This window comes from Trichosurus vulpecula, chromosome 5 (genome assembly GCF_011100635.1).
Source record: "Trichosurus vulpecula isolate mTriVul1 chromosome 5, mTriVul1.pri, whole genome shotgun sequence".
NCBI classification, from domain to species: domain Eukaryota; kingdom Metazoa; phylum Chordata; class Mammalia; order Diprotodontia; family Phalangeridae; genus Trichosurus; species Trichosurus vulpecula.
The window spans coordinates 62,636,833-62,663,114 of NC_050577.1; the positions used below are offsets into that span (position 1 = coordinate 62,636,833).

General features: G+C 38.1%; 1 protein-coding gene across 1 annotated transcript in view; it reads left to right on the forward strand.

Moving 5' to 3' along the window:
* Positions 1–12,692: 12,692 nt before the first annotated feature.
* ARMC3 (armadillo repeat containing 3) overlaps positions 12,693–26,282 on the forward strand; it is a 137,969-nt gene continuing 124,379 nt past the window's right edge. The window contains exons 1-2 of the mRNA XM_036761125.1: positions 12,693–12,771; positions 18,351–18,399. Of these exons, the coding sequence (XP_036617020.1) occupies positions 18,352–18,399 (48 nt within the window). The 5' untranslated portion in view covers positions 12,693–12,771; position 18,351. The remainder of the gene's footprint in view (positions 12,772–18,350; positions 18,400–26,282) is intronic.

Here is a 26,282-nt window from a genome sequence, read left to right on the forward strand (position 1 = left end):
AGGAGCAAAATGTAGTTAGCCTTTCACAACATGGGTATTGTGGAAGGGTTATACATAATGATACACGTGTGGCCTAGGTTGAATTGCTCGACTTCTTAGGGAGGGTGGGTGGGAAGGGAAGAGGGGAGAGAATTTGGAACTCAAAGTTTTAAAAACAGATGTTCAAAAACAACAAAAAAAAAGTTTTTGCATGCAACTAAAAAATAAGATACACAGGCAATGGGGCGTAGAAATTTATCTTGCCCTACAAGAAAGGAAGGGAAAGGGGGATGAGAGGGGAGTGGGGTGATAGAGGGGAGGGCTGACTGGGGAACAGGGCAACCAGAATATATGCCATCTCGGAGTGGGGGGGAGGGTAGAAATGGGGAGAAAATTTGTAATTCAAACTGTTGTGAAAATCAATGCTGAAAACCAAATATGTTAAATAAATAAATTTAAATTTTTTAAAAAATATATTAGGCCAAATATTAAAAGGGAAACAAAATCTACTAAAAAAAAGAATTCCTTAAAAATCAAAATTCACCAAGTGGAAAAAGAGGTACAAAAATTCACTGAAGAACTCTAAAAAGTAGAATTGGTCAAGTGGAAAAGGAGGTACAAAAGTTTACTGAAGAAAATAATTCCTTAAAAATTAGAATTGGGCAAATGGAAGCTAATGAGATAAATTTAAAATTATTGGACTAATTGAAAGCCATGATAAAAAAAAGAGCCTGGACACCATATTTCAAGAATCATTAAGGAAAATTGTCTTGATATCCTAGAACCAGATGGTAAAATAAAAACTGAAAGAATCCACTGATTACCTCCTGAAAGAGATCCCAAAATGAAAACCCTCAGAATATTATAGCCAAGTTTGAGAGTGCCCAGGTCAAGGAGAAAATATTACAAGCAGCCAGAAAGAAACAACTTAAATATCATGGAGCAATAGTCAGGATAACACAAGATTTAGCAGCTTCTACATTAAAAGATTGGAGGACTTGCAATATGATATTTTGGAGGGCAAAGGAGCTAGGATTACAACCAAGAATCACCTATCCAGTAAAACTGAGTATAATCCTTTGAGGGGGGAAGTGAATACTTAAGGAAATTGAGGACTTTCAAGCATTCGTGATGAAAAGACTCAGAGCTGAAAGGAAAATTTAACTTTCATATACAAAGCTCAAGAGAAATATGGAAATGGTAAACAGGAAAGAGAAATCATAAGGGATTCAATAAAGTTAAACTGTTTACAATCCTACATGGAAAAAATACTTGTAACTCCTAAGAACTTTCTCATCATTAGAGTAGTTAGAAGGAGTATACATAAATAGAGCTTATGAGTGTGAGTTGAATATGGTTGGATCTTTACCTAAAAATATAAAATTAAGGGATGAGAAAGAAGAATGCACTGGGAGGTTGGAAAGGCAGAGGTAGAATGGGGTAAATTATCTCACCTATAAGAAGTACAAAAGAGCTTTTACAGTAGAGGGGAACATAGTACGGTGGTGGGCAATGTTTGAATGTTGCTTTAATTAGAATTGGCTTAAAGAGGGAATAACACACGCACTCAGTTGAGCATAGAAATCTATTTTATCCTATGGGAAAGTGGGAGGGGAAGGGGCAGCTCTAGAAGGGAGGGTGGATTGGGGGATGTGATGGTCAGAAGCAAAATGGTTTTAAGGAAGGACAGGGTTAAATGAGAGAGTGGGAAGGATAAACAGGGAAAAACAGAATGAAGGGAAATAAACAGTAATCATAACTGTGAATATGAATGGGATGAGCCTACTCATAAAATGGAAGCAGACAGCAGAGTGGATAAAAAAATCAGAATTCTACAATATGTTGTTTCCAAGAAACACATTTGAAGCAGCGAGACACACATGGAGTAAATGTAAAGGACCTGATTATGCTTCAGCTGAAGTAAAAAACAGTAGGAGCAGTAGTCATGATCTCAGACAAAGCAAAAGCAAAAATAGATCTAATTAAAAGATATAAGCAGAGAAACTACATTTTGCTAAAAGATACCATAGACAATGAAGTTATATCAATACTAAACACGTATGCACCAAATGGTATAGCATCCAATTTCTTAAAGGAAACATAAAATGACTTATAGGAGGAAATAGACAGTAAAACCATACTAGTGGGGGATCACAACTTGTCTCTTTCAGAGCTAGATAAATCTAACAAAAAATAAACAAAAATGAGTTAAGGAAGGGCAGCTAGGTGGCACAGTGAGTAGAGCACTGGCCTTGGAGTCAGGAGGACCTGAGTTCTAATCTGGCCTCAGACACTTGACACAATTATTACCTGTGTGACATTGGGCTAGTCACTTAACCCCAATTGCCCTGCCTTCCCCCCTCCCCCCAAAAATGAGTTAAGGAAATAAGTAGAATTTTAGAAAAGTTAGATACGATAGAACTCTGGAGAAAACTGAATGGGAATAGAAAGAAATATACCTTTTTCTCAGCATGTGGCACTTACACAAAAAGTGACCATATATTAGGGCATAAAATCCTCACAACCAAATGCAGAGAAGCAGAAATATTAAATGCAACCTTTTCAGATCATAATATAATAAAATCATATTAATAAGGGACCATAGAAACTGCTTAAAAACTAATTGGAAAGTAAATAATCTAATTCTAAAGAATGAGTATATCAAAGGACAAATCATAGAAACAATCAATAATTTCACTAAAAAGAATGACAACAATGAGACAATTACAAAAACTTATGAGATGCAGCCAAAACAGTGCTTAGGTGAAATTTTATATCTCTAAATGCTTAAATCAATAAAATTAAGAGCAGATCAATAAATTGGACATGCAATGGGAAAAAACTAGAAAAATAGAAAATTAATAATCTCCAGTTAAACATCAAATTGTAAATCCTGAAAATCAAAGGATAGATTAATAAAATCAAAGGAAAACCATTGAATAAATAAAACTAGAAGCTGGTTTTATGAAAAAATACATAAACCACTGGTTAACTTGATTTAAAAAAGAAGAAAGCCAAATTATCAGTATCAAAAATAAAGAGGGTGAATTCATCACCAATGAAGATGAAATTAAAGCAATTATTAGGAGCAATTATATGACAATAATTCTAGCAATCTAACTGAAATTGACAAATGTTAAGAAAAATATAAATTACCCAGATTAACAGAAGAGGAAATAGAATACTTGACCCTATCATGGAAAAAGAAATCGAACAATCCATCAATGAACTAAGAAAAAAAATCCCCAGGACCAAACAGAGTTACAAGTGAATTTAAATATATAAAGAATAATTAATTCCAATACTATATAAACTATTTGTAAAAATAGGCAAAGAAGGAGTCCTTCCAAATTCTTTTTACAACAAAATATGGTGCTGATATCTAAACCAAGAAGAGCAAAACCAGAAAGAAATCCATAGATTAATTTCTCTCATGAATATTGATGCAAAATTTTTAAATAAAATACTACTAAGGAGATTACAGCAAAATGTCACAAAGATCAAACACTATAACCAGGTGGAATTTATACCAGGAATGCAGGGCTGATTCAATATTAGGAAAATGATCAATATAATTGACCTTATCAATGAAAAAACCAACAGAAATCATGATAATATCAATAGATGCAGAAAAAAGTTTTTGACAAAATACAATCCCCATTCCTATTTAAAACACTAGAAAGCATAGGAATAAATGGAGCTTTCCTTAGATAAGTATTTATCTAAAACCATCAGCAAGCGTCATCTGTAATGGGGATAAGCTAAGAAGCCTTCCCAAGGATCAGGGGTGAAGCAAGGATGTCCATTATCACTAGTATATTTAATATTGTACTAGAAATGCTAACTATAGCAATAACAAAAGAAAAAGAAATTGGAGGAAATAGAATGGACAATGAGGATATAAAACTATCAATCTTTGAAGATGGTATGATAGTAGTATACTTAAGAGAATCAACTTAAAAACTAGTTGAAATAATGAACTTTAGCAAAGTTGCAGGATATAAAATAAATCCACACAAATCATTAGCATTTCCATATATTACCAACAAAGCCCAGCAGCAAGAGATAGAAAGAGAAATTCCATTTGAAATAGTTGTGGACAACGTAAAATATCTGGGAGTCTACCTATCAAGACAGATCCAGGAACCATATGTAAGCCAATTACAAAACACTTTTCACACAAATAAAGTCAGATGTAAGTAACCAGGAAAATATTAATCGCTCATGGATATGCCAAGCCAATATAATAAAAATGACAATTCTATCTAAATTGATTTACTTTTTCAAATTTACTTCCAAAAATTATTTATAGAGCTAGAAAAAATAACAAAATTTATCAGAAAGAACAAAAGTGAAGGGATTTAATGAAAAAAATGTAAAGGAAGGTGGTCTCTCTGTACTAGTTCTCAAACTGTATTATAAAGTGGTTATCACCAAAACAATCTGGTACTGGCTAAAGGACAAAGTGGCAGATCAGTGGAATAGATTAGGTACACAATACACAGGAGTAAATGATCATAATAACTTAGTGTTATATAAACCCAAAGGAAAATAAATCACTATTTGACAAAAATTGCTGGGAAAATCGGAAAGCAGATTGGCAGAAACTAGGTATAGACCAACATCTCACACTATATACCAAGATAGTCAAAATGGGCATATGGTTTAGACATAGAGTGATACCATAAGCAAATTAAGGGAGCATGGAACAGTTTACCTGTCAAATCTATGGATAAGGGAAAAACTTATGACCAAACAAGAGATAGTATTACAAGATGTAAAATGAATGATTTTTATCATATTAAATTAAAAATGTTTTACACAAATAAAACCAATGCAGCCAAGGTTTAAAGGGAAGCAGAAGGCTGGGAAAATTTTTTTTACAGCAAATGTCTCTGATAAAGGCCTCATTTCTCAAATATATAGAGTGAACTAAGTCAAGTATATAAGAATACATGTCATTACCCAATTGATAAATGGTCAAAGGATATGAACAGGCAGTTTTCAGTTGAAAAAAATCAAAGCTATCTATAGTCATATGAAATGCTCTAAATCACAATTAGAGAAATATAAATTAAAACAACTCTAAAGTACCACCTCACACCTATCAAATTGACTAATATGACAGAAAAGGAAAATTATAAATGTTGGTGGACATATGGGAAAACTGGGACACTAATGCGTTGTAGGTGGAGTTGTGAACTGATCCAGCCATTCTGAAGAGCAATTTGGAATGATTCCCAAAGGGTTATAAAATTGTGTGCACTCTTTAACCAGGAGATAACACTAGTAGGTCTATATCCCGGAGAGATAAAAAAAGGAAAAGGAAAAGGACATATTTGTACAAAAATACAGCAGCTCTTCTTGTGGTGGCAAAGAACTGGAAATTGAGTGGATGCCCATCAATTAGGGAATGGCTGAATAAGTTGTGTTATATGATTATCATGGAATACTACTATGGTATTAAAAAAATGATGAGCAAGATGATTTCAGAAAAACCTGGAAAGACTTACATGAACTGATTCAAAGTGAAGTGAGCAGAACCAGGAGAATATTGTACCAGTAATAGCAATATTGCATGATGATCAACTATGAATAACTTTGTTATTTTCAGCAGTATAATGATCCAAAACAATTCCAAAGGATTCATGATAAAAAATTCTGTCCACCTCCAGAAAAAGAACTGATGGCGTCTGAATGCAGATCAAAGCATACTATTTTTCACTTTATTATTTTTTCATAGTTGTCTTTAGTCTGCATTTTCTTTCACAACATGACTAGCATGGAAATATGTTTTGCCTGATTGCACATGTATAACCTACATCAAATTGCTTGTTGTCTCAGAGAAGGGTCGGGGGAAGGAGGGAGAGAATTTGGAACTAAAAAAATTTTAAATGAATTTTTAAAATCGTTTTTATGTGTAAATGAAAAAAATAAAAATTTGGAATGTTGAAAACTAAAATTAAATTGATTAATTAATTTAAAAATAAATAAAAATTTGAGTTCCAAATCCTTCACCTCTCTCTCTTCCCTCCCCGCTTCTTGAGAAGGCAAGCCATTTGATATAGATTCTACATGTGCAGATACAGATACGTTCAGGGATGCCAAAGAATATTTCCCAGGATTTCTTTAAATAATGAGTTCCACCAGTATACTTTAAAAATTGATTGATAAAAATCTCATTTATATACAAGTTTTCAGGAAGACATCATTGAATAAGGAGGACTTGAAATCCCAGTGGAAGCTTGTTGCCTCCTGATGCTGACAGTTGACACCAGCACTGCAGGTGAATGAATAACATGATTATTATTTTCCCACAAGTGTTCGATAGCAGCTCTTCTCTTGGAACTTTAAGCCAAAATGTTTACGTATATTTTTCTTGAATCATAAAAAACACACCTAAATTCAGAATTGTGAAAAGGAAAGCATATTTATTTTAAAAAGCAGTATAGGTGCAGATAAAAAAAAATTTTAAGTAGTTTTCATTTTTACATTTCTAGTGATTTTTACTAGAAATTCCAAAGGATTATCCTATAATTTTCCCTTCCCTTTCCCTATTTACCCATGGTCTATTTGCAAGCTGCAGTCCTTACTCTTTTGTCAAAGAAAAATGGAGTTCAAGTCAATCATTAATATTCATTGAAAAGATTTAATATTTCCTCATATTTTATCTCTCTGTTCTATGCAGAAATAACCTATGCTGTAAACAAGTTTGAATATAGATATATTAAGGGGTGATTATTTCCTTTGCCTAAGGGTTCAAAATTCTTTTGGTCCCTCATTTTGGGCTAAAGGCAGTGCCAAGATATGGGTTAATATTTAATATGGAAAACTAAGGAACTCCAAGTTATGCAGATCCAGAATCCCTTTTGTGAGACTGTAGTACATTTTATGCATTAAAATTTATTCACTTAAGGAAGCACCTTTCTTCCTTCAAGGTCTAATTATGGTTCAACCTCCTCCATGAAATGTTCCCTGATTCTTTCTCCTTTCTCTATCCCCTCCAACCTACTCCAAGTCATACTGCTGTGGGTAATCTCTCCTTATTCAAGTTTCTTCTTTCATTTTGACTAGAGTTCTCCTTTGTGCTTCTTGCATCTGCGTTCTTCCTTTTTCACCTTCATTATGAATTTATTCCTCCCTTTCCATTAGATTCTAGGTCCTCAAGAACAGGTTCTGTGTCTTACATATCTTCACAGTCATAGTACTTAGTGGCATAACAATTTTATGTAATTGGAGCCTAAGAAATGTTTGTCCTATTAATCTGGAAGGATTATGATAACTACTAATAATAATATACTATGTAATAATTGTAGTATTTGTATAGCACTTTAAGTCTTACAAAGTGATTTTATAAGAATTATCTCATTTATTCTCACAACAACTCTGGCAGGTAGGTGCTATTATTATCCCCAATTTATAGATGAGTGGGCAGCTACGTAGCACAGTGGATAGAGCACTGAGCCTGGAGTGAAGAAGACATCTTCCTGAGTTCAAATCTGGCCTCAGACATTTACTAGCTGTGTGACCCTTGGCAAGTCACTTAATCCTGTTTGCCTCAGTTTCCTCATCTGTAAAATGAACTGAAGAAGGAAATGGCAAACCGCTCCAGTATCTCTGCCGAGAAAATCCCAAATGAGGTCGTGAAAGAGTCTGATATGACTGAAAAACAACTGAACAACAATAAAAAAACATCTACTGAGGCAAACACAGTAGTTAATATAATCACAGACAATGCAGAGTATCTAGAAATACAGATTCAACAGATCACTGAATCCTTCAAACTATTATAAAACATGTAGATTCAAGTGACAGACCTACAGGATAGAGCATCATTTAGCAATCTTGGGATTATTGTTATCCCAGAGGGCTCAGAAAAATCTGAACAGCAGCCATGAGCATTATACAAAATTTGATTTTTATCCTATGTTAAAAAGAAAATGTAGGTGAATATAAAAATGTAGAAATTCGATATGCTATACTTACAGACCATAATACAATAAAATAAGTAAGAAAATGAATTATAGTGAATTAAAAGGTATAGGTCCTAGTTCAATTTTTTTAATGTTCTATTAGAGGCTGAATGAAAAAGCAAATTATTAAAACAATAACAGATTATTATAGCAAAGATAATCATATATATTATTTATAGACACACACACATATAACAGCCAAATCAATGAGTTGCAGCCAAAGTACTTAGAATCAAGTTCATAGTCAAGTCAAATCAACAAGCATTTATCAAATGATTGTTATGTGCCAGACACTGAGGTAAGTGCTAGTAATACAAATGCAAGCAGAAAAAAAAAGACAGGCCCTAACTTTAAGGCCCTTATATTCTCATGCGGGGAGACAACACATAAAAGAGCTGAAAGCAGGGGATGGGAGAGGGAAGGTATATATAAAAGTAACTGGCACAGGGGGAATTGTAGAGAAAGTCCAGGAAGATTAAGTGTGCAGCCTGGAGAGGTATAAAGATGTGGTTGACCTCCGCCTCCTCCTTAAAAGAGAGGTTCTGGGAAAAACCAGACAATTAGAGGGAAATGCCCCAGGGGCAGGCGATACTTCCCATGGGTGAAGTCCGGGTATGAGTGAGCTTCCAGGGTGAAGAGGTTTCTGGGGCATTATAGAGAAAGTCCAAAAGAATTAGGCAGGCAGACTGAATGTCTATATCAATAATGGGGAGAGAAAATCAATTGAGTTTGCATCTTAAAAACTCAAGAAGGGAACAAAGCAAAAGACCAAGAGAAAACAGAGAAATAGCCAAGATCAGAACTGAGATTAATACGATTAAAAGGATAAATTTAAGATGAATAAATGGAAAATTAGCAAGGAAATAAAGAAATCAAACCAAGTCACCAAAAAAGATATGGAAAAAGAGAGATCACAAGAACAAAAAAAATCAAGGAAATCAGTAGAGATCACAACTTACAGTTCTATGCCAATAAAATTGAGAATCTAAAAGAAACAGATTATTTACAAAATTATAAAGTTCCGAAACTAACAAGACAAGAAAACACCCTAAAACAGACCAATACCAGAACTTAGATGGGCCATTAAAGAGCTTCCACCCCAAAAAGATCTTGTGCCCCAAAGAATTAAGAAATGTATTTCACCAAACTATTAATGAATATATAAATAGTTCCTATATTATATAGACTATTTCAAAGCACAGAGAAGTATGGTAGGCTACTCAGATGCTTTGATGAGGCAAATGTAGTCATGATTTCTAAACTGGACAGAATGAAAGACGTAAGAAAAAATATATAAAATAATATCACCAAATAACAGTGGTACAAAAATAATAAATAAACTACAAACAGCAGTACATAATAGGATTTATAAATTAAATACAAAGGTGGTATAAAACAAGGAAAACAATCAGTATAATAACTCACATCAACGAGAGAAAAAAATGAAGGTATGATCATATTATTAGATGTAGAGACAGCCTTCAGCAAAAGATCCTATTGTTTATGTTAAAAAATTAAAAATAGAAGGATGATGTAATTTAAAGTATAAACTCAAAAACACGATCTAATCATATATGTAGTGGGTTCACTAATAATAATAATAATAATAATAATAATAATAATAATAATAATGATAGCTAGAATTTATATAGCCCCCTAAAATGTTCTAGGCACTGTGTAAAGCAGTTCAAAAACACCATCTCATTTAAACCTCACAACAACCCTGTGAGGTAATCCCCATTTTACAGATGAGGAAACTGAGGCAAACCTTATACAATGTCACACAGCAGATAATTGTCTGAGGCAGGATTCGAACTCAGGTCTTCCTGACTCCAGGTCAAATGCTCGATTCGCTGCTCCACTTAGTTACCTCAATTATAATCCTTGACAGAGTCATTGGTTTAGATTTGTAAGGAATCTTAGAGTTTATCTGGGCCATGAGTTCTTCACCTTTTTTAATATACAGATACAGGATTACATAGGAACTCAGTATATTAAAACAATTGCCAAAACATTAAAAAAACATTAAAGGACCATAGGTTAGTAATCCCTGATCTAGACAAATTTCTTCACTTTACAGATGAAACAGCTAAGGCCCAGAGAATTGGAGTGACTTGCCTAAATTCGCACAGATAGTAGGAGTCAGAGTCAGGATTCGAAAATAGATACCCCAAAGGAAAATTAGGCATTCTTTCCAATATGAAATGTTCTGTTTTATTGTGAATTAGGTCTTTTGAAGTAGGAAAAGTCTCAGTAATGCTAAACTTGTGAACACACACACAGTCCCTCTCCCCCTCTCCCTGTCTCTCTCTCTGTCCCTCTCTCTCTCCCCAGACCTGTTGTTTTATTGATGTAGGGAACTTGAGGAAACTGCCTCTACTAACGTGGCCACTTATTTTCTAACTTACTTGATGGACCCCCTGCAATGCACATGAGTGATGGTCCTTTTTAATTCTTTAGAATTAATTCTTTAGACTAGAGACTGTAATATTGTTATAGGATCATAGGCCGAGAATTATAAGATGCCTTGGAGGCCACCTCGATCTCCTCATTTATAGATGGGGAAACTGAGGCCTACAGAGATTAAGGGATAGGATACAAACTCAGGTCCTCCAACTCCAAAGCCCTGTTCTTTCCATTTCATCGTGCTGCCTCTCATGACTCATGGGTACACAATAGTAGCAAAGCATTGGTATTTAAAATTGGCCTTTTGTTTCTGGGAGAAGTTTGTGGTCATTAAGGGAGACTTCCAATTTCCAGGCTGATCTCCTCCTTTTTATTTGATGCTTTTTTTGGGGAGGGGGGAGGGCAAGGCAATTGGGGTTAAGTGACTTGCGCGAGGTCACACAGCTAGTAAGTGTGTCAAGTGTCTGAGGTCATATTTGAACTCAGGTCCTCCGGACTGTAGGGTTTGTGCTCTTTTCTCTGTGCCACCTAGCTGTCCCTCTCCTCCTTTTTAATCCTGGGTCTGATTTGTTGTCAACTTGTACTGTCTGTGCCACACACACACACACACACACACACACACACACACACACACAGGCACACACAATGTTGGACAAGAGCTATAGATTTTCCTTCTACCTGCATACCTTAATCTGAGTAGTAAGCCTTCTTCCACTTGCTTTTCCCTGTGTGGATTATTAGACCAAACAAATCTCATCCAAGTGACTCGGTAGTGTTTTATGGTTTTATGGAACCAGCACAATGTCATGGGCAAGCAGGAGCATCTCGATGACTTCACCATCTCTAAGGAAACCATCTTCAAGTTGGACCCTGCTCTGACTTCTCTTTCATGATGGCGTGAAACACCTTTGGTGAATATATGTCTCCCTATTTTATGGTTTGCCTGACATTAAAGACAGTTGTCTTTCAAGGAATTCTGAATAATTTTGATGCATTCTGGAGACCATGTGTTTACTGAACCCAATCATTTAAAAAAAATAAACAAGCAATTAACATAATGGGATTTTATATACTCTATATCTCTCAGTCAATTGTGTGATGTGACTTACTATGTAGCTTCACTTGTGAAAGTCTGCCTGTCTACTAATACCCTTTTTGTCTGTATAGAATAGAGTCGATGCAGTAGATAGAATGCCAGGGCTAGAGTCAGAAAGATCTTAGTGCAAACCTAACCCCAGGTAAGTCAATATAACCCTGTTTGCCTCAGTTTCCTCATCTGTAAAATGAGCTGGAGAAGGAAATGGTAAACCACTCCAATATCTTTGCCAAGAAAACCCCCAAAGAGGTTATCACTGAAAAAGAGTAAGCCACAACAAGAGTTGGAAAGTGGGTGTCTGTATAGGTTGGTAATTTCTGATTTTCTGAATCATCCTTTTTTTTTCAGGAATGCCCCCCCCCTCCTGATTTCTGAATATTCCCTTTTGGATCCCCTGTGAATCTCCTTCCCTCCTTCCCTCTCATAACCGTGTCACTGCTAGCATGGATTTCTTCTGTGTACACTCAGTTGAATCCAGCTGCTTTCTCTTTGTTCCGTCTGTGTTTGGCAGAGTATAAAATACTCTTTCTAGCAGTTTGGCATGGAAGAGGGGAGCAGCAAGACAGTGGACTACATTGAGTCTTTGAGATTTTTGTTTGTTTTGTTTTTAAGGGTAGGGAACACACGAGCATGTTGGTGGCTCCTTTGGAGAAGAACACAATGGCCAGTAAACAAGAGAGGAATAAAAGGACTGTTGAGCATTAGTGAAGAGGTCATAAACATAACCACTATTACTGCAAAATTGTACAAAGAACAATCACCGGGAGGTAAATTACTTATCACAAATTAATCACTCATTTTCCGAGGGTTTCAGTTTGTATACCGACGTGGGATGGGGATGACTGTCAGGACAAATCGAGATGCGGGAGGGGACAGAGCCCCGACAACTGTCAAGCGCTACACCGGGACTGTTGGGTTTAAAACCGTACAGCCTGTTGTTAAAATGGGATGTTAAAAAGACAAACATCTGAACCTATCATTCGTACTAAGAGCAGAGCAGGGATTTATTTAATCCTTTAAGAAGGAAAGAGAAGCGGGTACTGGTTCCCACCGCCAAGCCCAGGAGCCTGGTCCAAGCTCCAAGGAAGGCGATGCCATAGGATGCTCTGGGATGCTACGCACTCTCCCGGCAGGGCGGGGAAGGGGTGAGGGCCTAGGATCCTCTAGTGAAGGCGCATGCGCCTAAGCGTATTTTTTTTCTCTCTCTCTCTCCTCCCCCCACCCCGTTTCCTAGCAACTGAAAACAACTCGAAGCCCAAGCCTAGAGGAGAGAGGGAGGGAGCGGGCAGGAGCTGTTGCTCCTGGTTCACAAGGCAGGTAAGGCCAAGTGTGGGAAGGAAGGGAGAGCTTGGAGAAAGCCAAGGGGCAGGGGGCAGGTAGAGTCCCCGGGGACCCGGCCGGTGAGGCGGGCTCGGAGGAAATGTTCTCAGGTGACCCCACGCCCGCACACGCTGAGCCTGGCCTTGCTGGGCCAGGGTGGTTGGTTTGTGTGTTTTCCTTTTCCCTCAGCTCCCTTCGCCTCTTTTTTTTTTTCTTCCTCCACTTCCTTTTCTAAAGCCTCTTCTTTCTCCTTCTCTTTTTCTAACTCCTCCTCCTTCTTCCCCCCTTCCTTCTTTTTCCAACGCCTCTTCTTCCTTTTCTTTTCCCTTCTCTCTTTCTCTAACTCCTCCCCCTTCCTTTTCCAGTGCCTGTTCTTTCACCACCACTTTCTGCCTCTTTTCCCTTCTCTTTTTACATCTTCTCTTTCCTTCTCCCCTTCCCTCCTTTTTCATTGCTTCTCCCTTAATTTCCCCTCCCTTTTTCCCCCTTCTCTTATTTCATCATCCTTCTTGTTTCTCCTCCACCTCAAATTCTTTCATCCTAATTCCTCCTGCCTCCTTTTCTCCCTTTACCTCTTCTTTACTCTTTTCCTTTCTCTCTCCCCCCTTTTACTCATCTTCTCTTTCCTTATACTTGTCTTTCTCCCTTCTCCTCTCCTTCCTTTTCTTCTACCTCTTCCACCTCCTTCATTCTTCTCTTCCTTCTTCCTGACCTGTACTGGCCAGCCTTGGAATCAGGAAGACCTGGGTTCGTGTACTAACTATAGGCAAATCCCTTGACATCTCAATGTACCCAGGCAACTCTCCAAGACTGTAAGGTACAGTGTGGGAAGTTTGCCAGATACACATCAGGAGTTCCCACTTATAACACCATTACATGTCTAGAACTGATCCTTCTCGCACCCCATCCCCTTTTAAAAAAAAGCAGTGATGAATTAATCAAATTCTTCCTGGTTTTAATAAGGCATAAGAAAGAATAAACAAAGAAGGGAAGGGAGAAGAAAGCATGACCAGAAAAGGGAGCTAGGAGACTCAAATAGAAATTGTTTTCAACACAGTTTTACTTATGTCCAAATCAGAATGGAGAGGCATCATAGAGTAAAGAATAGAAAGTCAACCTCAAAACCAGGAAAATCTGGATTCAAGTCCCACTGACACAGTAATTATATGACCCTGGCAAGTCAGGTGCTCTAGGAGACGACTCTTTGAGAGTATAACTTACAGAGAAAATGCTAATCTGTACCCTAACCATGTATGTGTTAAGGTTCTATCTTAAATCTGTCTTTTCTTCTCCCTCTCGATTCTTTCTCTTCTATATTTCTTCTTTCCTGTCTCCTTTATTTTCTGAATCTTTCTATTTCTGTGTCTCTTTGTCTCTGTGTCTTTGTCTCAGTCTGTCTGTATCTCTCTCTCTACCTCCAATAAACTCCCACTGATTTAATGAACTTCTTTCCAACGTGATGTCCCAAAGTCAGTTCCTCACCCTTTTCTAGACTTCTTTATTTTTGTAGAAAGCACTACTATCCTTCCACTTTCCCAAGTTCACTACCTCAGAATTATCCTGGACTCTCATTTTCCCTCACCCCCCCCATATCCAACCGGATGCCATTTCTGCCATTGTAATATCTCTTGCATCTGACCCCTTCTCTCCACTCAGGACACAGTTATCTACCGCCTTAATTCTGGCCCTCAAGACCTCTCACCATTCTAGTGCATCCTATACAGCTGCCAAAGTAATTTTTCCGAGTGCAAACCTGACCGTGTGACTCCTCTACTCAGTCAACTTCAGTGCTTTCTTGTTTTCTCTAGGATCACGAGTAGAATCCTCTGTTTGGCTTTTAAAGCCCTATACAACCTAGCCCAGCCTATCTTAATGGCCTTATTATGCCCTCTCCCACAGCCTGAAAATGCAGACAAAACTGGCATTTTGTCTAATCCTTAGATATAAAATTCCATTTTCTGTCTCCATGGCTTTGAATTGGCTCTTCCTTTTGCCTGGAATTCACTCCCTCCATACTCTTTATCAGAGAATCCTCTTCCAGATGCATCTCAAGCATCACCTTCTGCATGAAGCCATTCCAATTCTTCTCAACCCCTAATATCCTCCTTTCCCCAGCTAACATATTTAACATACTATATGTGCGTGTATATGTATATCTATATATAGATATACATACATTATATATATACAACACACATTGTTACATATATATGTATATATGTATGTGTACATATGTATATATACATATATCTGTATTTATTCACCTTATATTTATGCTGTACATAGTTCACATGTACTTGTCTTCTCCATTAAAAGGTAAATAGGTAGGGATTATTTCATCTTTTGTATTTGTATCTCCAGCACCCAGAATAGTGTCTTGCACGTTGTAGGTACTTAATACTTGATTCATTGATTGGTAGAGGGCATTTCTTCACTACTTCTCTATAGCAGTGAAATCGTGGGTTTCAATTCATGTCCAAACCAGAATATTATTATAGTACTTTTAGAGTTGTTACTCCTGTCTTTGTGTAACTTCCCTCTTTACTCACTACTACAAATCACTAATACAGAAATAAGAAAAATAGGTACTAAGACTTAGGATTAGAAGACCCCATAGATACAAGTCCATATTCTTCCATTCTCTGACTCCAAATCCAATGTTCTTTCCAGAACATCGACTTTTCCTTTAAGGCTAGAACAGGGACTAGGAAAGGGGGAGAGAGGGCCTGTAACCCCTGGCTCTGAGCCTAGAGCACATCCATGGTGAGTTGTCAGGCAAACTGTGACTTGTAGGCCCTGGGGGCAACACAGGCATAAGGATTTGGTGGAGGCTGGGGTTTTATTTACTATTTATTTCCTGTTGTCAGACTGGCCCTTTGAGCTGAATGCCATGGGGGTGCTCGAATGGCCTCATAAGGACAGGGAGTTGGAGGGAGCCTCAAGCTTTTGCAGGGTAGAAATCTATTGCCTCACTGGCCCCCAATCAGTCAACAAGCATTGATTAAAAACCTACTATGTGCCAGTAACTGTGCTAGGTGATGGGAATACAAAGAAACCATTTGAAACCAGGTCGCACAACTATTTGCAAATGTGAGTTGTTTCTCAAGTGTTAGTTGTTCACAAAGAATAATTTATTAGGATCACTCGATTTGTAAGAGACAGAGCAATTTTTATGACCTTATTAAATTACATACGTGTATATGTGTATATATACATACATAGATACATAAACAAAAAATTTGTAACAAGACAAATGAAACAGGTCACAACATTATATGTACTTGTATTTTTTTTGTTCTTTGTATATTGAAATGATTGTGTTTGATTGATTGTTAAGTTCACCATAAAAATAAAATTTTAAATGATATAGGTATGGCTTTTCCTAAAGTTATTGGTGTGACCTAGATGACTTGTTAAAGTCTTGCCCCAAGGAGCACTCAGTACAGTGCCCAGTGCCTAGCACATAGTAGGCACCTAAATTCTTGTTGATCAGCTGAATTGCATCTGACACACAGCTACTACCTTAGTTTGGGCTCTCGTCACCTCTTCTCTTGATCATTCCAACAACCTCTTGACTGGTCCCCTTGTCTCCAGTCTCTCCCCACCCTAGTCCATCCTACACGCTGTGGCCCAAGGAATATGTCCTGAATGCAGATCTGACCCTCTTGCTTTCCTACTTAATTCTGGTGTTCCCTATTGCCTCTAGGACAAAATATAGACTCCTTTAATTTTTAAAGTACTTTACAGCCTTTCCCCACCCTCTCTTCCAATTTTATTATCTGTCGCCGCTTCTCCTGCACTCTGGAATCCAGCCAGATTGGTCCCTTCTCTCTAACTCATGATCTCCCATCTGCCATAGCTATGCCTGGAACATACACTCTCTTCATCACCCCCTCATAGAATCTGTCTCTTTCTTCACCTTCTCATGCAGCCCTTCCCCAAGTCCTTCTACCTTCCTTCTCAATCTAGCTTTGTGAAAGCTTCTTTGTATTTATTCTCTTTATGCGTTTATTTATAGATATATTTCTTGCTTTCCTCATTAGAACGTAAGTTCCTTGCCAGTAGGGATTGTTTAATTATTTTTGTATCTATATCCTACATGTATAACATAATCCCTGGCACATAGTAGGTGCATAAGAAATGTTAACTGTTGACTGATTGGATAAAATCCTGCTCTGAGGTCTTATCAATTTAATAATAATAATAATAATACAGTTGTTGTTTATGTGGTGCTTTATCATAACCACCCTGTGAAGCTGGTAGTGCAGATGCTGTTATCTTTATTTTATGTTTGAGGACCTAAAGCCCTTCTTAAATGATTTGTCCGTGATGACACACCTAGTTAATATCTGAGGCAGAATTTAAACCCAAGTCTCTTAACATAAAGTCCAACTTATCCTCTACCGTCTGCTGAGCCGAGGATGGTCCTCAGATGAAAAGATATGCAGCCTATACTTAAAATCTTTCCCATTTGATAATAGAGCCTATAAGATCTATGAGGTGATGGATTTTTAAGCCATGACAAATCTAATTTTTTTACTAAGCCATAGAGAGTTTGTGATCTGTGCTGACTGCTGGCTTCTGTGGAGTACCCACACCAATAAAACTACAGCTTCTTGACACATAGCTTTCACTTTTTAAGAACCTCCTTCTATTGTCATCACCTCCAATGACCATGCAGAGCAGATTAATTACTGATCTCAGAATTAACCTCTGTATGTATTCCATGAAAGAGGCATTCCCACAAAGTAATTTAAATCAACCTATATTATGAGAGAGAGAGAGAGAGAGATAGAGACAGAGAGGGAGAGGGAGAGGGAGAGGGAGAGGGGAGAGGGAGAGGGAGAGGGAGAGGGAGAGGGAGAGGGAGAGGGAGAGGGAGAGGGAGAGGGAGAGGGAGAGGGAGAGGGAGAGGGAGAGGGAGAGGGAGAGGGAGAGGGAGAGAGAGAGAGAGAGAGAGAGAGAGAGAGGGAGAGGGAGAGGGAGAGGGAGTGGGAGAGAGAGAGGGAGAGGGAGAGGGAGAGGGGAGAGGGAGAGGGAGAGGAGAGAGAGAGAGGGAGGAGAGAGAGAGAGAGAGGGAGAGGAGAGAGAGAGAGAGAGGGAGAGGAGAGAAGAAAGACAGAGAGAGAGAGAGAGAGAGAGAGAGAGAGAGGGAGAGAGGAGACAGAGGAGAGACAGAGAGGGAGACAGAGAGAGAGACAGAGAGAGAGAGAGAGAGAGAGAGAGAGAGAGACAGAGAGAGACAGAGATAGAGAGAGATAGAGACAGAGAGGGAGAGACAGAGAGAGAAAAACAGAGAGAGAAGGGAGAGAGAGCGAGACAGAGAGAGAATGAGAATATGAGAATATGAATATGCTGGATTAGTACCATAAAAGACTTGATTCCTCTGTTTATTCAGTGACTCTTTGTTATAGAGTCAGTCATTGGTTTTTAGCATCATTGTTCCCTAAGTTGCACACACAAAGTCAGGGCTTTTCAAAATCACTGTCAATAAATTCATCAAACATAAAATGTAAAATAAGAACAGTAAGTAGTAGAGAGAAAACAGTGATTATTTTTTTTGTCTGTCCTTTTAGAATGGGTAAAAAAGTAAAGAAAGAAGTAGAACCTCCTCCTAAGGATGTGGTAAGTTTTCTGGTTTGCAATATACTATAAGATAATTCTTCGTTTAATGGCACTTTGACTATTGATTTTTTGACAACTGTATCTGAAAAAGGGACCTGGGAGGCACTATAAACTGTACTGTTATATACATGGAGATATATGATTACATAAGTCCAAAGCCTGGCTAATGTCTAAATTAAGCAGTTCTAATATAGTATTATATCTTGGTAGAAATTTGAAACATTGTGATCACTTAATTACAAGATTAGAGATCCACAATTATTTTAATTTCAAGTATGTAAGTGATATATCAAGTTAATGAATAAGCCTTTTTAGTTCTTTGAAATATTTAGCCAAAATTCACTGTCTGATGTTCATTATAAGCCAGTTAATTTTAACAAGAATGAGAATTTGAACTACAACTATTTTATGTGAAGAAAGCTGTCTAAAAATTAGCCCAGGTCTCTGGATATCAGAAATGTTACATTATTTACCCAGAATTATGAAGGATATCAATGCTTTACCACTACTATATCATCTGGCCATTTTTCACTACACAAGGTATATATCTATTGATGTCTCTTTCTTTTGAAAAAAAAAGTTATCTTTTAAAAGTCTACAAACGACTGAAAGATTCTGTTTGTTCAAGCTAGAGGGAACCCCTTGGGCTGTTCATGTTCATCAAACTTCAGGCTTGTGAAGAGGCAAATATGAATAAAGTGTGAAATAAAACTTTTTGTGAAACAGCCACAGGTGTGATTTTCTTCTTTTTAGAAAATGAAGAGATAGGATTGTATATTAGAGTTGGAAGAGCCCTTAGATGACCTCGTATAGCCCAATCTCCCACTCACCTTAGAATGTTTTCTTTGACATCAGCAGTCAGAGAGCCTCTACGTGAAGGTCCCAGTGATGGAATAATAGTAACTCTATAAGACTTCCCACTCTATTTGAATAGTGCTGCTGGAGTCATTTCAATAGGTATTTGCTGAATTGAATTGAATTACTCACTAGAAAGTTAAAATTTTTTTTACCGGTTTTGTCTAACCCCTTGGCCCTTGTTATATACCCTCTGGAGCTGTTATGAGAAAAATAATGAACCGTTTGAAAATGGCCATCATAGGACGATGGATTAAGACATAGAAAGGAACCTTAGAAAGCCATCTGGTCCAACAGCCCTCATTTTACCAATGAAGAAATTGAAACCCTGAGAGGGGAAGCAGCCTGCCCAAAGTCACACAGGTAGTGAGAGAAGCAGAATTTGAACCCAGGTTCTCCGACTCCAAAGCCAGTATTCTTATGTGAAAAGCTTGTCAATTTCATGTAATTGAAATGACCTATTTTATCCTTTGTGATCACTTTTATCACTTGCTTCCAGAGCTCTGAAAACTGCTTGATCTGGTTTTCTTCCATTTTCTAATGGTGAGATTTTTTTAATAGTCAAGTCATTCATTTATGTTGGCCTTATTTTGTTATGTGGTAGAAGATGCTCATCGAAACCTAATTTCTACCAACTCTTTCTTCAGTTTTCCCAGAATTTGTTGTCAAATAAAGATTTATCCCCATTAGACTGTGAGCTCCTTGAGAGTAGGAACTGTTTGGTTTTTTGCCTCATTTTGTATCCCCAGTGCTTAACACAATGCCTGGCACATAGCAGGCACTTAACAGATGCTGGTTGACTGATGAGCTTTGGAATTATTAAACACCAGGTTTTGAGTTCACAATCAGGAGAAGAGAAGAGGTTGATTTGGGGGAAGAGGGAAATGGTTGATTGAGGGGGAAAAACCTGTTTTGTATCAGATATCTTTGATAAAGGTCTGATATCTAAGATATGTACCTAGATATGAATCTATGCCATATGGATGTATGCATACATATGCGCATATATATGGAATTCATATAAATGTGTATAGTATCCAAACCCATTCCCAAATGAAAGTGGTCAAAGGATATGAATAAACAGTTCTCAAAAGAAGATTTACAAGCTATTAACAGCCGTGTGAAAGACTGTTCCAAACCACTAATAATAAAGAAATGCACAGCAGAACAACCTCTAAAGTTTTGTCTCAGATTCAGTAAATTGGCAAAGATGACAAAAGATGGAAATAATGATTGTTGGGGGGTTGTAGGAAGACAGGCACACTGATCGGCTGTTTGTGGAACTAGGAGTTGGTCCAAACATGATGGAAAGGAATCTAGAAATATGCTAAGAAAGTGACTGAAATATCAATACCCTTTGACCCAGAGATGCTCCTGCTGGCATATGCAAAGTCCTATATACACCAAAGTGTATAGAGCTCTACTATTTATAGTAGCAAAGAATTAGAAACAAAATAGATAGCCATCTGTCAGAGAACGGCTAAAGAAGTTATTACACATATGTGGAAATGGTGAATTTAAAGAAATTAATAAGACATGTATAAACTGGTATAAAGCAAAGTAAGAAGGATGAACAAACAGTATACACAACTACAAGACCAATGGGAAGAACACCACCAGACATTGAAAGTGAATATTGTTGAGTTCAATTACTGTGATTCAGCTTGGCCCTGAAGAAAGAATATGATGATTCTATTTCTTCTTTGGAGACCTAAGGCACTACGGGAGTGGAATAAAGCATATCCTATATCCTGTCAGACTTTATAGATAAGTTGGCTAGCTTTGCTGAACTGTTTTTCTTAATTTTTGTTTGTAATAAAGGATGGTTCTCTGGGCAAGAGAGGGGAGAGAAATTTTAGAAAATGTAAACAATGTAAAAGATATTAATAAACATTTTAAAATGGCTATCATGTACCCCCTTAAGGCATCTCTTTTCCAGGCTTGATAACTCCGGTTCCTTCAACCATTTCTTATATTAGATGATTTGCTGACTCCTCACTGTCACCGTGTCGTGGCAACCTCCCCTGGCCATGGGCCTAGAGCAAAACACTACTCTAGCTGTGGTCTCACCAGTACAGGACAAAAGGGCACTATTGTATCCTTTGTCTGGATATTATATTTCCATTAATACAAGCTAAAATTGCATTAGCTTTGTCAGAGGCCATACCATACCTTTCACTCACACTGAATAGTTTCCTGGAAGATGGTAGCCTATTTTTTTTAAATCAGCATTCTTTAGGAATAACATGTTTAGTCTGAGATTAGACATTTGGGACTATGTTTGGAACCAAGATCTTTGACTGAACCCCTCATATCATAGTCCTTTATAATTAGACTTCTTAGAATATGGCATGTAGTGGCATAATGGGGTAAAATATTCTATCTAGAATTCTGTCATTTCCTCATATTATGCTGAGGCAAAGTCTCAGAGTAGTAACCATACCAGAAAGAAGCCTGCACTACATCTTAGTAGAAATTATTATAGACTTAATATTAGTGGTAAGATAATCCCCCTCCCAACCTAGAAATATACCAGGTGTGTCTGCAGCACACAGAGTATCTGAGGTAGGAAGGAAGAGGCAAAATACTCGTACCCCTAGCTATCTCCTTGTTGATCATTCTACTGCAGAAGCACCCAGAACAGTTCCCATGTAAGAGAAGCTCTCCAGGAGGCTAAGACAATATACACTCTTCCCAAGTCCTATATGTTCTTCTGAAGTCCTTCACTGGGGAAGGAAATGGCAAACCACTCCAGTATTTTTGCCAAGAAAACTCTATGGACAGCCTTGGAGTGCTATGGTCCATGGGGTCTTGAAGAGTCAAACAAGACTGAACAATTGAGCCACAACAACCAAGTCCTAGAGGTGTACCTTGCATTTGATACATATTTTCAGAGAATTATACAATTTCAGAGTTGGAAGGAACCTCAGAAGCCAAAGAGTTAAAGCAATACTTGAACACGATAAACATAATTGCCCTAAAGTAAACAACTAAATAATACACTGAACTCAGTGAAACCCCTTAGACCTCCTTACATAGTGGTAAATGATACTGCCAAACAGCAGTAATGCAGTAACCAGTTGCACAGATTGCTTCCTTCTGGTTCTACTGTTTCCCCCAGTTATTGTGATAACAGTATATTCCTCCCTTACTCCCTGTCCCTCCTCTGCAGGGCCCCTGGAGGGAACATGGGCATCTTCTTTATTAACTCCCACATGTAGTTCTCTAGGCCATAATCCTTATAGTTTGCCAGATAATAGAACCACACCCATTTCTATCAGTTATTTAAAGTCGAATGCATTTCAGATCCTTCTCTAGGTCCCACCTGCACAGATTGTTCCCATGATTGCCGGGGAAAATTCTGAGCAACATACCATTCAAGAGGTGTGAGCCATGGAAAATTGGACAAATCTTCCATATTTGTGATAGCACTAATGCATACGATTCAGTCACTGGAAAATAGTGAATGAGTCCATGCAACCATCCTTTAAAACTCAGAAAGGCCTGCACACAGGGAGATAAGTGTGACATAACCCTATCTCTTTGCTCTTCGTGGATCTTCTCTTGCCTTCCCTGTTACTGCGGCAGCCTTAAGATTTGTGGAGTGCCTTGGATTCCCTTCTATGGGTGGTAAATGTTCCTAGATCACCAAGGCTGGCATTTACTGAGTCTTTGGGAGATCTAGCAGATATGCATACGGGGAGAGTTCACAGGCTACCTGAGAAGATCAGTGTCTATGGATCAGCTGGCAGCTTGGGACCTTGAATAAATCATCACACAATGTAGTGTGACGGAGCAGAGAGAGCTCTGGACTTGGAGTCAGGAGTCCTAGGTTCTGTCGCCAGCCTCTGACGCTTCCTAGCCATGACCCAAGCCATGACGTTAAAAGAACACTCTCTGTGCCTCAATTTCCTCATGTGTAAAATGAGAAGAGTTATTTTTTTCTACCTCCCTCACAGGACGTATGTGGGGAAAGGGCTATATAAATGTGAACGTAGTATTCACATTCTTGAGAAGTGATCATTGTCCTGAGGATGATGACATTCCCTGGTAAAAGCAGTAAGTCTGTTTAAAAATATTTTTTACATGATTCCATGGTCATAGAAGCATTCTTACATTCAGTCTCACCGATTTAAACAAGGACTTCTGCGTACCCTGGTACTAGTCACGTCATTAACAGAACTTGTACCCTTAACATAGAACCAAAAGTTTCATGCCTCCCTGCCCCTTTGAGTACAGAAAGGAATGGAAATAGCATTTATCAAGTGCCTACTATATACAAGGCATTATGTTTATCACTTTACAGGTATAATATCATTTGATCCTCAATAACGACCCTGTTACTGATACTCCGACTATCTCTATTTTATAGTTGAGGCAGATAGAGGTTAAACGACTTGCCTAGGGGGGCAGTTAGGGGGTGCCATAGTGCCCAGAGCATGAGGCTTGGAGTCAAAAAGATTCCTTCTTACTGAGTTCAAATCCAGCCTCAGACACTTACTAGCTGTGTGACCCTGGGCAAGTCACTTCACCCTGTTTGCCTCAGTTTCCTCATCTGTAAAATGAGCTGGAGAAGGAAATGGCAAAAGACTCATATCTCCACCAAGAAAAGCCTAATTGGGGCCGCAAAGAGTTGGACATGGCTGAAAGATGACTGAACAACAAAAACCGTCACATAGTGAATGTATTAGGATTTGAACTCAGGTCTTCCTGACTCCGGGCTAAGAGCTATATGCACCATCACTTAGCAGCCCCTAGCAATAATGCTAACAGATAAAATTCGTATTTCTCACCTCCATCTAATGTTTTATTAATAACGTCACAACGAGCCTCCAGGATCTCCTCCCAATAGCACATAAAATTCACCCCAGAGCTGCAGCCAATTGTCTCGGCTCCTTTTTGCTACGCAAAAATCCTGGGTACCAATAATAGTTCTATATAGCAGGCCTCATGGCAGCTGAAGTATTTCTCATTCCATGCACAGCTTTTAACCTGGAAGAAAAAAAACCCGAAAACCTTGAAGAGTGGGGTATAGTCAAGGCAGTGGAATAGAAGAAGCCGCCAAGCTCTCCCCACATTTCCTTTGAATGCCTTATTTAAAATAATGCCTGAAATCGAATTTAGGAGCAGCAGAGCCAACGGAAGGTCGGGGTGAGACATTTCTCCAGCCCAAAAACACTTTGGACGTTGGAGAGAGGTCTGTGACACTGGGGCGGGGGCTGGCCTGGAGCCAGCTGTGGGCCACGGAGGTCGCAGTAACGGTGGAAGCAGCTTTAGGAGCTCTCAAGCTAGAGATAGCAAGGGGATCTGGTCAGAAGGATATGAAAGGGGACTCTTAGGTAGTAGCTCCATTGCTGTGGCCACTTCTGAGTCACAGCTCCCGGGAAGAGATAGGTACTTGCAGTCACAAAGGAGCAGGAGCCCTAAGGAACCCAGTATCCTTGGCAGTCATAAGAGATCAGGGTACTTCCTGGGTAAGGATCAGAGTGCAGACCAGGAGAGCAGTGACCACACCTCTGCGCATCACCCTGGAAGCACTGAAAACTTCAAATACCCAGAACTAGCTCTGAAAACAGCAGTGCCTGAAGCTTAGGACAGTGCCTCTCCTCCACCTTGGGAATAGAGCCCAACTTTAACATAAAGTTCTAAGACAAGAAATAGGGTGGAAAATGAGCAAACAACAAAAAAGAACCTGGCTATAAAATGTTAACCATGGTGACAGGGAAGATCAAGATACAAACTCAGAAAAAGACAATGATATCAAAACAACTACAAGCAAAGCCTCAAAAAAAAATAGAATTGGATACAAGCCCAGCAAAATCTGTAAGACCTGGAAAAAGGATTTTAAAGCTCAGATAAGAATGGTGGAGGGAAAACTGGGGAAAGAAGTGAGAGCTACACACAGAAATAACCCTTGATCTTGTCGTCACTCACAAGTGTTCTACTTCCATATTCAAGAAATATGACCTTCCATTATTTGATTATAATCTTTTATCTTGCCATCTAAGCCTATTCTCCATCCTTGCTGTGTTCTCCAGTCCCTCAGCATTATCCTAGTACACAAACTCCCACTCTAGCTACACTCTTAACTACCCTGTCTTCACACACTGATGAAACAATTCAACTCTATACCACTAACTACTCTTAGAACAAGGCCAACTCTTTGGGTAGGTCTGCTCTGGTGGATTTATGGGAGAACACGAACAAATCACAGAATGAGAAGGCACTGATGGATTTAGACATTAGTCAAAGGTAATTTTAGCTATTATTTAGATTTTACCTGAACTAATCAATTCAATTTTACAGTACGTTTCTACTGATCTCTAGATATACTCCACTAGAAGTTCGTATTAGGTAAGGTTGTAATCTAGTTTTCTCGTATCAAATTGCCTCTTACTTTTTGGAATAATTAGAACCTCAAGTCAATAAAAATTTGTACCTACTGATGTGGTAAATACCACAGGACTTATCACCTTCTCCTAAGCTAACTTTAAATTTGTGTCCTATGTGGAAATTTTACTTCCATTGAGAATAACGTATTTACATTTAAAATATAAATTGGTTTATTTTGGTTTATTCTTGATTACAAGAGATAGTTCTCTACAGAGGGAAAAGGAAAGGAGTATATTTATCAACAAAAATTTAAATTATGTACATATGTCTATATTTGAAATTTGTAAATTGGTAGCTTCTTTAATTACCATACTTTTAAAGAATTCTGAGCCTAGCCAGAATACCTCTGTTTTCTTGAGCCCTTTTAGTAATTTTACTTCATCATTTATTTTGTACATAGTGTGAAATTATAATCTCACCACATGCTTTTTGATGACTATGGCTTCCTCATGTGAAAGCAGATGGAATCAGTAATTACAGCACTATATTATTTGTTTAGTAATGTGTCATTCTGTTATATCTATCATTTTATTTTCAATTTCCTTAAAATAAAAATTACTATAATATGATAGACTCTGTAGGAGTAAGAGACTTCATGCTGACTTCCTCTGCCCACAGCTCCATGCTGACCCTAC